Source organism: Haplochromis burtoni, unplaced genomic scaffold (genome assembly GCF_018398535.1).
Source record: "Haplochromis burtoni strain Fernald_Lab_line unplaced genomic scaffold, NCSU_Asbu1 Contig_30, whole genome shotgun sequence".
Lineage (NCBI taxonomy): Eukaryota > Metazoa > Chordata > Actinopteri > Cichliformes > Cichlidae > Haplochromis > Haplochromis burtoni.
Window position 1 is genome coordinate 1,457,575 of NW_024582391.1, and position 11,279 is coordinate 1,468,853.

General features: G+C 46.6%; 1 protein-coding gene across 1 annotated transcript; it reads left to right on the forward strand.

Moving 5' to 3' along the window:
* Positions 1-8,135: 8,135 nt before the first annotated feature.
* Positions 8,136-10,931, forward strand: fzd8a (frizzled class receptor 8a). The gene has a single exon (XM_005918429.3). The coding sequence runs from the start codon at positions 8,574-8,576 to the stop codon at positions 10,317-10,319; it is 1,746 nt and encodes a 581-aa protein (XP_005918491.1). The 5' UTR covers positions 8,136-8,573; the 3' UTR covers positions 10,320-10,931.
* The last annotated feature ends 348 nt before the right edge of the window (positions 10,932-11,279 follow it).

An 11,279-nucleotide genomic window follows, 5' to 3' on the forward strand; every position in this document is an offset into this window, starting at 1 on the left:
AGCAGGTTACACAAAATAAGCCACACTGTAATATGCACTAAAAGCCTGGTAAGAATGTGGTCTCAGCCCTCATGTTTATCCTGCCTGATAGCGTAATTAGTTAAACACCCCAGTAAGCACACTCACGTCGTCTGAAGATGCCAATCTCAATGGTGTCACAGGCTGATAAATACGTCCTCAGCCAGCACAAGGTGAGATAACATCAACCGACTGGAGAGTCGAAGCAATTATTACGCTGCGCCTTACCTGTCTGATGCAATCTGTGCAAATAAAACAAAAGTGCCCTTAACCAGGAACTCGATTCACTCCAGTAACCTAATTTCAGCAACACCATCATTTCAGTTGATCCAATTACTCGTTGCTGGAGCGGCGGCCCTCGTAACGTTAGAGGTGAAAGAGAGTGTCAGGAGGGCGCTTTAATCTGTTGCTGCTGTTGCATGTTGCACAGTGGAGATGAGGAGCGCGACCCTTAGAGCAGTGTGGATGCTCTTCCCTGGATGAAATGTAGTCAGTCAGCAGATACCGCGTTTGTATACGCGTTCCTGCTGGTGTACTTTACACCCACGGTGAAACAAAGCCAGTGTCTGTGACTGTTTGAGCACAAAACTGTTTTCATTATTAATTCATATTAATTATTTAGCCAGAAATTATATGCCTGTCAGTGCTTATATCATGGGGGTGGGTAAAGCTTGTCGGGATGAGGGGGCGATCCTCTCCACAGAGAGATGGAGAGGCGGGGAGCTTGTAGCAGATAAGGTCATCAGTGTCCTACTGTCTGGCCTTGGGGAGTCTGAGTTTTCTCTCACCGACACACATTTGCACAAACACCACCCACCCGAGAGTCGGTCGTGCCCCCAGCTTGTCGCGGATGTTTGTCAGAGAGCTTCAAATAGTAATATTCGTTCTGCCAGGAGCTGTCTCCCAAATAAAATCTGTCTCGCAGTATCCAATGTAAGCCCAGCACAAAGGTTAGATTACTACTGTAAATAAAGCCCACGTCTACATAAATAAACACGTCTTAATCAGACTGCTAATGAGCAGGATGGGATGCCCAGGATAGCTCGCTAAGGGGCACCGTTCGGCCTCTGATGTGCACAGCGAGAGAGATCAGGGGGGTTTGATCGGAGCTCGCCAGGACCGAGTCGCAAAACTCTGCAAGGTCATTTGTGTTTTACACATCTGCTACCTCGCTGCTTCTCCGTCTCTCACCTTCTGGATACGGTTTCCCGCTTCCCTACCTTGTCGTTTTTCTGCCTCTCACTCTCTCCCTCCTTCTGTCTGGCGGTCATCCTTGCCCTCGCCATCTGTTTCTTGGTATGCCACACATGGAGACGGAGGGAGGTGGGGACGTGGTGCTACAGAGACGAAAAGTGAGGAAGGAAAATGCCGTGCGAGCATCCACGGATATTTGAAGAGCCTTTGGAGCTATGCTCTGGGACTGCTTTCACAGAAAACTGCATATTGAAGTCTAAGCTGGAAATATTAAATTATTCCAAACTAACATGTAAGTATGACAGTTTGCTCATACCAACCACTTCAGCTGATAGCTATCTAGGCAAAAGCTTATCTGCACACACTAAAGAGATAAATATTTAATATATAAATATGCTAAGTTGTGTGTGGGCATGCCATTACCAGCAAATAAAGATTTACTTTATTTCTAAGTTTAAAGATTATTACTTTTGTCCAGGCTGGATGTTCTCTGATGGATTTTCAAGAACCCATGCACACTTTCTGCCCTAATGGGACACCAGCAGCTCTTCAGAAGGTAACAAGGAACACAAATCAGTCCTGTGCATTTTACTTTCAACTGTGCACATGTTAAAAATCCTTCAATTGATCCAAAATGCTGCAATAAGAGTACTGACAGGGACTAGAAAGAGAGAGCATATTTCTCCCACATTGGCCTCTCCTTACTGGCTCCCAGAATCTAATCTAAAATCCTTCTTTTCACATACAAGGGCCCATCTTATCTGAAAGATCTCATAGTACCATGTCACCTTAACAAAGCACTTCACTCTCAGACTGCAGGCTTATTTGTGGATGCTAGGGTATTTTAAAGTAGAATGGGAGGCAGAGCCTTGAGCTTTCGGGCCCGTCTTCTGTGGAACCAGCTCCCAATTTGGATTCAAACTCTACTTTTACAATTAGGCTTAAAATTGTCCTTTTTGATAAAGCTTTTAGTTAGGGCTGGATCAGGTAACCCTGAATCCTCCCTTAGTTATGCTGCAATAGGCTTAGCCTGCTGGGTACTTCCCATAATGCACAGATGAGTCACGTGTTTCTTCTTCATTCAGCTCTTTTCTCTCCTTGTGTGTTTATACCCCACTACTGAATTGAATCATTACTAATTATTAAACTCTGGCTCTCTTCCACAGCATGTGTTTTTTTCCTGTCTCCCTCCCCTCACCCCAAACCGGTCACAGCACATGGCTGCCTGGTTCTGCTGCAGGTTTCTTCCTGTTAAAAAGGGTTTTTTCCTTCCCACTGTTGCCAAATGCTTGCTCATAGGGGGACATCTGATTGTTGGGGTATTCTCTGTATTACTGTAGGGTCTTTACATTACAAAGCAAATACCTTGAGGTTTCTGCTGTTGTGATTTAGTGCTATACAAATAAAACTGAATTGAATTTGCTAAATTCACCTCCTATATTTGAAGTACGGCATCGTGCGCTTGTGCAAGAATCAGGCAAAATTAGCTCTGTTCAGTAATGTCAGGTTTCCTGTGCCTGGTGATAGAGCTCGACATGACATCCTGAGATTGTCCACAGACAATGCTTTATTAGCTTATAGCAGCTGACATGAAGACGCACTCAAACTTTGAGCTGAGGTTAAAGGGCCGCAGGTAGAGGTATACCAGGACGTACTCAAAGACTGCATGAATATTAATGAGACAAGTTAACTAGCAGGAAGCGCTTCGTCTTCCCTCCCCGTAGAATTGAAGGCAGACACACTGTGACCCCTGCGACCCCCCCTGCAGCGCGGTCAGAATCGGCCCCGAAGCAACCGGGCCGCTGGTCTGCTGCGTGTTACTACTAGAACAACAACAGCGACAGGACACCGACCACAAAAAAATAAAATTATCACCTCCAGGAACCACATACAAGTGTTCCACCCCGCGTGCTGGAACCAGATGGCAAGTCTACCTGCTTAAGTGTCACCCATGTGTCGTCCCCGGCGCGCAGGCCTCATCTCTGGTTACACCCAGGGTTTAAAAAAAACATCCCCTCCCACTATTATATAGGCTTGTGTGTGTGTGTGTGTGTGTGTGTGTGTGTGTGTGTGTGTGTGTGTGTGTGTGTGTGTGTGTGTGTGTTGCCAGAGTAGGCGAATTCTCTGTGGGCTCACTTACCTTTCTGGATGGAAAGAGCAAGTCACAGGCTGTTTTACAAGAGGGGAGATAAATCTAACAGGAGTGTCAAGTATCAGGTGTGACAGCAGCCAGCAGCAGACCTCTGCTGGCTGGCCAGACTCTCGTTGCATGGGATGGCTTAGAACACCAAACAATAACTCACACACACTCACTTGGCTGAGGGACAGAAGCCAAACAAGTTCTTTGGCTGCAGGAGAATGGTACAGAGCCATCTCACAGAGACAACGCTGGACTTTTAATTAGCTGAGGAAGGGGAGAAATCTGTTTTACCTCCGAATTTTACAGTTTTACCGATCTACGCAACAAGATTTACAACCTTGTACTCAATTTCACTTTCTGGGTCAAAGAATAGCAACTGTGTTGGATCAGACTATAGTTTAGGATGGTTACAGATGCCCCAAGCACATAACCATTTACCCATCACTGACATTTATACTACAGCAGGTTTGTGTACCATTTTTAAATATTATAGAAGGTGCAATAAATTCAACTGTTATTAGGTACTAAACTATTTTCCACTTTTTTAAAATCATAGAGATATTTTAGCCAAATAGTATTTACTAATTTTAATCTTCCGAGATGAGAAAAATCCCTTAGGTTGCTGTGTGTGATTATAATGTCACTGTCCTGTGAGAGATATGTCACACATCAAAGACATCAAAGACTTTCTCGTGAAGGATGGAGGTAGGGGAATGCTAATGCAAGTTTTAAGATGTGGTTTGCTTTGGACATCAACCAAATGTGGTTAGGCTAAAAATAAACGCTAATGTTTTCTAATAGGCCATCGTGTCTGCAGATGTAAATGTTAATGTCTTTAATCATTTCAAGAAAAAAAAGAGGGGGGGGGGGTTTATTTGTCCAGTCTGCTGTTTTACATGTTAAAAATGTTACTACACAATCTGGCAACCCAAAAAGCTGTAGTTATGTATTATAAAACATTTATAATGCAGTGTGTGTGCATGTGTGTGTGTGTATTGTGTGTGTGTGTGTGTGTGTGTGTGTGTGTGTGTGTGTGGTGTGTGTGTGTGTGTGTGTGTGTGTGTGTGTGTGTGTGTGTCATCATTCCGTCTGTAAACACAACAGCTCAAAAGGTTTTGTATAAATTCTGATAAAACATTTTTTTAGGGGTGTAGAAGGGGATCCATTCAAATTTGACTCACATTCAAAAAGGTCTTGAAGTCTGCAAGTGTGCTGTGTGTTGTCAACATATAGAAAGTACTGTATAAAGATTTAAATATGTCTCATTTGACCTCTATAATAACATGGGTTTCTACATAACAAAAGCCTGCACTTGTTTTTACTGCAGTACAAACCTGAAGTATGCTGCACAAACTGTACAATCAAAACTGCTCCCAGCAAACATAGAGGTTTACATCAGTGCTGTAACTTGCACTATTTTATCAACCGATTCACACTATAACCAGGGTTTGCCTCTTAACTTCATTTAATATTATTTAATTTAATAACGGTACACTACTCTGTTTTTGGTAACCATTGATTATTCTATTCCAATATAAACTGAGCTGCCTTGGTGGAGATTTCCTCTCTCTGAATGCTTCTTGTTAGGAAATGAGTTTTGTTTATGGGGTTAAAAGCTTTAAACATGTGCATATATACAGCAGGATCTCTTTCCACTCTACCAAAAGCTTTCAGTGGAACTATTTGTCCCTGCAGAGTGCGACTCCTGCCTTTAAAGTGCGGACATCCTTTGGCTCTTTTGCGTCGTTGCCTCTTGTCTTTCACCAAAATCACATCGCAGGCTGTCGGGGCGTATAAATATAATTGAACTATAGCAGGAAATGAAGTTTCAAAGTTTCCTTGTGGTGTCTTGTTAATACAAGTTGTGATTCTCTCACTTATTTGATAGTTTTCACCCTTCAGGGGCCATAGGGAAGGATTTACTAGGGGCCTTCTGTCCTCCCAGCAGTAGGTTGATTAGAGGGGCCGGCTGTGTTTGTTAAGATAATGGGCCCTAGGTGAGTTAATTCACAGGGTACACGTTGCACACTCTGTCACCTCAGGAGTGCCCCGGTGGAACCTGGGGGGGGGGGGGGTTTCAGTGGCAGGGGCTAGGAGCATGGTGTCCAGCTCTCTCCAAAATCCCCTCACTCAGCCTCGCTCCGTCTCCTCCAGCTCCACCTGAAAGTGATTACCAGGCCAGCCATGAGCAAACAAGCCCCATATGGAGGGGCTAGAGTGGGGCCGGAGCTGGAGCCTGGGGAGCCCTCCTCCACCTCTTTGGAAAGAAGAGGCCTGAGCAAACACAGCTAATGAAGTCTTAACAAGCAGCCCGGGGTTAGCGCGAGCCCGCTAAATGCCACCGAGGCTCTTGGAATTGTGTCCAGCAGATTGGCTAAATCTGCTCGAAGCTTTCCTTTACAAGATAAAGTTGCATTAGCATATCTCCGTCTCACCATCTCTGAGGTAAGTCCAGGATTTGGCAAGCAGTCGCACTCGATGGGCTCCCTTTCTTCAGCGGCAGCACTTGACACTGACAGACAGAGCGAGGCTTTAAACTGCACGCATTAACTCTGGATCTTGACATGATTGTGGATTTTATTCATTGGTCACAGAGTGTTTTTTCAAGGCTTCGGTGTGGCGGCGGGGAGATTTTCTCACAGCATGCGTTGCAAACAGGACACAAGTGCACTTCCTTCAGAGTAAATCATTATCTCTGTCCACAACGCCCTCTCTCACCCTCATCTATCCTCCCTCTGCTCCCTCCATCATTCTCCCACACTGTGACCAGCACCTTACCCTCACTCCCTTTTTTTATTACGTGCCCATTTTCTTTTTTTCTTTCTCCAAAGTTTATTATTGGGAAAATATCACACCGTCCATCGTGTGCACAAACGTACACTTGCATACCTCTGCAGAGCTGCCAGCTCAACTCTTGTTTCCTAATCAAAAGCAAACAGCCATTAACAGAGCTCCTTCCTTGTTATCTCACACCGGCGACTCACTTAATCAGTCTGTGTTCTCCTGATACTCAGCTCACCCAGACTTGTGTTATCCTTTCAGTGAGTCGAGTCCATGTGTGTGTGTATATTTTTTTAAAAGTTGCCTCAAATGATAAAGACCTGGCTCCACTCCAAACACAATAAACTCCAACACCATGACCACCACACACCAGTCCCAGCACACACACACAACACTGCATTATACTGGGATGGGAACCTGGGAAGATGATGCTTTAAAAAAAAAAAAGAGTGAGACCACACATTCGCTTTTTAACACTCAAACTCTTGCTGGAAGTGTGTGTGTGTGACAAAAATGCCAACTCAAAAGCACATCTCCCTTGTTTGTGAGATGGAGATCAAGTTTCGAGCAGATGTGCCGATCACATGTCTAGCCTTGCCTGCCTCTTTGGGGTTTTTTTCTTTTTTAACAGAAGCTGTGCGGTTTTCCATCTCCTAGACAGTCGGTTAGAATGATGCCACGGTTAAATTAAACTGCACATCAGCGGAAGTCACAGGAATGTAAAAAACAGCTTCCTAAATGTTACAGAGGTCTTCGCCTTGTGGTGCATTTGAGAGTAAAGTGTCATCAGATGGGGGATTCCAATGTTTATCTCCTGCAAGAACATCCGGAACCTGCCCTAGCTAGCTTTAAATCCAACATATCCAACATTTAATCTTGATGCTGTCATGTTAAATGTCGATTTTTGTTCATATTTTGCAAATATATTTGGTATTTATTTGGACACAATTTCAGCGCTTGCAGGAGGTTGTGCTCTGACATGAAGGAGCTTCTTCCATTCATGCACTGATGTGTGAGGGAGCATTAAGTTTGCCTACCTTGTATACAGTTGAGCACTCTCCTCTGTGCAGTGCATTTGATTTGATGTGGAGCAAGTCTTAAGAGAAGTAACAGAAACTGTGTGCGGAGAGAGAGAAAAAAGAAAAAAAAAGATTCACTACAATGAGATTAGCGTCACATTACTACAGAGACACCCCCCCCATCCCACCCCCCTTCTCCAGACAGGCTCGACAATCATGTTAACACTGATATGAGGGCTCTGCCACTGTCTCAGCGTGCTCATGCCGCCCGGTCTTTGCCTCGCGCAATTACGCCTCCCGCGGAGCTCTGTGCGAGCCGTTAAACGAAACATTAGCACCTCATTTAAAAAATAAAACAGCTTTTCACAAGGACAGACAGCTCCCTGGGTAGTCTTATCATGCGCAAATTAGCCAATTTACCGAACCGGCCCCTCTCTGGCAGACACAATCATCTGCAGCCAGAGGCATCCTCCCCGCGCCTGGTGTGCGTGTTAACTGTTGTTGTGACGCTATCAAAGGTGGTGTGTTGAAGGAAAGTTACACGACAGTGAACGCTGGAGTGATTTTTGAAATGTGTGTTAACGCTCTTGTTTTGTGCTTGTTGTGGAATTCTTTTGACTTTACTGCGTAGACAGAGTTTGTTTGGAGAGCACTAGCAGCTCTGGGAAGTTCATAAAAATGATAAATACAGGACACAAGGTGCACAACTGTGTCACGCAGGTGGCTTCATTCATTTTTAAAATATGTCTGTTTGGTCTCAGTGTCCGAGGATCCGCGGCTCTCGGTAACTTCGAGCATCACTGTCCTGAACCCGAAGTCACAAAACAACTGGCGACACTTCTCTGATTATGAGCTATATAAGACTTTAGGTAAGGAAGCTTGAGTGATAGCTGGGAAGCCCCGCCCCTGTCTCTCTGTGATAGGAGCAGGGGCTCCGGGGGTGTGTTCAGCCGGGCTCTGGTATATATCGGCACCGCTTCGTCCACAAGCTGATGTTTTGTATGGGAACCAGGAGAGAGGTGGGACAAGCCGACTGAATGTGGTCGCTGTGTTTTGGAGAAAGAAAGGAGGCCCACGTTCCCCCCGCGTGCAACGATCGGACATTACTTGGGGTTTTTCTTTTCTTTTTTCCTCTTTGGATACTGACAGCAGCTTCCAGAAGAAGAAGCTGGATTCTCCTCTCAGCCATCTTGAGCTCCGCTCTCCGCCCTGTAGGCTCCTTTCTCTCCTCCTCCTGCTCCTCCTCAGCCTAAAGTAAACAAGGCTTGCACATTGCTCGCAACTCCGTGCAAGATCCCGAGAGAAGCGAGATGGGATCGCCGCGCAGCATCTAACCGGGCTGGAGGCGAAAGCAGACGCCTGAGAGGATTTATCGCCGTTTGCGCCAGAGCAGAAAGAGAAGGACGCGACGCGCCGGAGAGATGGACCTGTTTGGGATTTATCTGCTCCTCTCGCTCGTTCTCTTTCCGCGATCCAGCTGCACCACAGCCAAGGAAATCACCTGCCAGGAGATAGCCGTGCCTCTGTGCAAGGGAATCGGCTACAACTACACGTACATGCCCAACCAGTTTAACCACGACACGCAGGACGAGGCGGGACTGGAGGTGCACCAGTTCTGGCCTCTGGTTGAGATCCAGTGCTCGCCGGACCTGAAGTTCTTCCTCTGCAGCATGTACACGCCGATCTGCCTGGAGGACTACAAAAAACCTCTCCCCCCGTGCCGGAGCGTGTGTGAGAGAGCTCGGGCCGGCTGTGCGCCTCTCATGAGGCAGTACGGATTTCCCTGGCCGGACAGGATGAGGTGCGACCTGCTGCCGGTGCAGGGCAACCCAGACACGCTGTGCATGGACTACAACAGAACCGATTCAACTACAGCGTCCCCGGTACTCTCCAAACCCACCAACCACCCAGGTAAGGGTTACAATCCGCCGAAAAATAAGCCAGGCAGACCCGGCACGCCGGGGAAATACAAGCCGCCCGCCGCTCCGTGCGAGCCGGGATGCACATGTTTGGAGCCCATGGTGCCGGTGAACACGGAACGCCACCCGCTGTACAACCGGGTCAAGACGGGGCAGATCACCAACTGCGCCATGCCGTGCCACAATCCCTATTTTACGCACGACGAAAGAGCGTTCACCGCTTTTTGGATCGGACTTTGGTCAGTGCTGTGCTTTGTGTCCACCTTCGCCACCGTGGCTACTTTCCTCATCGACATGGAGCGCTTCAAGTACCCGGAGAGACCCATCATCTTCCTCTCGGCGTGTTACATGTTCGTGTCGGTCGGCTACATCGTCAGGCTAATCGCCGGGCACGAGAAAGTGGCGTGCAACCGGGAGTTCGACGTGGAGCACATCCACTACGAGACGACCGGCCCCGCGCTCTGCACCGTGGTCTTCCTCCTTATTTACTTTTTCGGCATGGCCAGCTCCATTTGGTGGGTCATCCTCTCCCTGACCTGGTTCCTGGCGGCCGGGATGAAGTGGGGCAACGAGGCGATCGCCAGCTACTCTCAGTACTTCCACCTGGCCGCTTGGCTTATCCCCAGCATGAAGTCCATCGCGGTCCTGGCGCTGAGCTCCGTGGATGGAGACTCGGTGGCTGGCATCTGTTACGTGGGGAACCAGAACCTGGACAACCTGCGGGGCTTCGTCCTCGCGCCTTTGGTGATTTATTTATTCATAGGGACGATGTTCCTGCTGGCTGGATTTGTGTCGCTGTTCAGGATCCGCAGCGTCATCAAGCAGGGCGGCACCAAAACTGACAAACTCGAGAAGCTGATGATCAGAATAGGCATCTTCACGGTGCTCTACACGGTGCCCGCCACTATCATAGTGGCCTGTTACTTTTATGAGCAGCACAACAGACAGAGCTGGGAGGTCACGCACAACTGCTTTAACTGTTTATTAGAGCGGGACCGCAGGACTCCGGACTATGCCGTTTTTATGCTGAAATACTTTATGTGCCTTCTAGTGGGCATCACGTCCGGGGTGTGGATCTGGTCTGGGAAAACTTTGGACTCTTGGAGAACTTTCTGCACCAGGTGCTGCTGGGGCAGCAAAGGCACCAGCGGCTCCATGTACAGCGACGTGAGCACCGGACTGACGTGGAGGTCGGGCACAGCCAGCTCTGTGTCTTGCCCCAAGCAGATGCCACTGTCCCAGGTTTGAATTGGAGTGGGTGGGTGGGGGGGTTCACTAAAAGCAGCTTATGGGAACTGCTAATTGTTTTGGGAGATAACCCATCACTCCAGGTGTCGAGCAATTTGCATCGTAATGAACTGAGAATTGGTTGAAACAATGTACCTGGCATTCACACAGGTTAAGCCCCACACACGCCCCCTTTCCTGTTTATATGTATTAGAGGTACAGAATGAGGCTTTTTACACAATGTGGCCATTACCTGCTGGGGGCAGAGGTTTTAGTTTCTAACCAGCTTCACACAAAGAGCATTTTTGGGGGGATTTTTATTGCTATTTTCTCTACACAGTGCCAGATAACGTTGTATAATCTCCAATCTCGTCAAAGATGGTTTAAATTAAGCCTTAACAGTGCCCAATAGTTTTGTTGTTGTTGTTTTTAAATGCGTCGTTGATTTTGTAATTACAAATGTATTTATATAAAAGTTCTGTAAAAACAACAACGGAGAGAAAACGTGTACATATGTGTATAAAAGAAAAGTTTATAAGATATTGTAAATTTGTATAAAGTGTAGATGTTTCTTTTGTGAAGAAAGCAAATATGACCTTTATTTTGACAATAAAACCATTTGACAAATCTCAATATCTGTGCAGTGCTTTTGAGGATTTCTGTGTGCCAGTCTGGACAGCCTCATATCTGTTTTTATTTTATTTATTTTTTTGTTTTTCGTGGTTCCTTATGGTCACCATGTTGATGATGGCAGCTTTTGAGAGTCCCGGGTAAAAAGGAAGCCCTTTTAACCATCAGAGACCGGTAATTAGAGGCAGGGGTTGAGTTGGAGCATCTCCATAATTGTTAAAGTCCTCTTCACATGCCTGCCGAAGCCTGCTTTCTTAATTTGGTAAAAGAGGGAGTGGGTGAATGGGGGGGTATAAATGCAGGGAACGGACCCTTTTCATCTGGAGAAACTTTGATCTTTCTTTCTTTTTT

Bases quoted from the DNA above. Each gene is read 5' to 3' on its own strand.
- fzd8a (XM_005918429.3), top strand. From the start codon at position 8,574: ATGGACCTGTTTGGGATTTATCTGCTCCTCTCGCTCGTTCTCTTTCCG.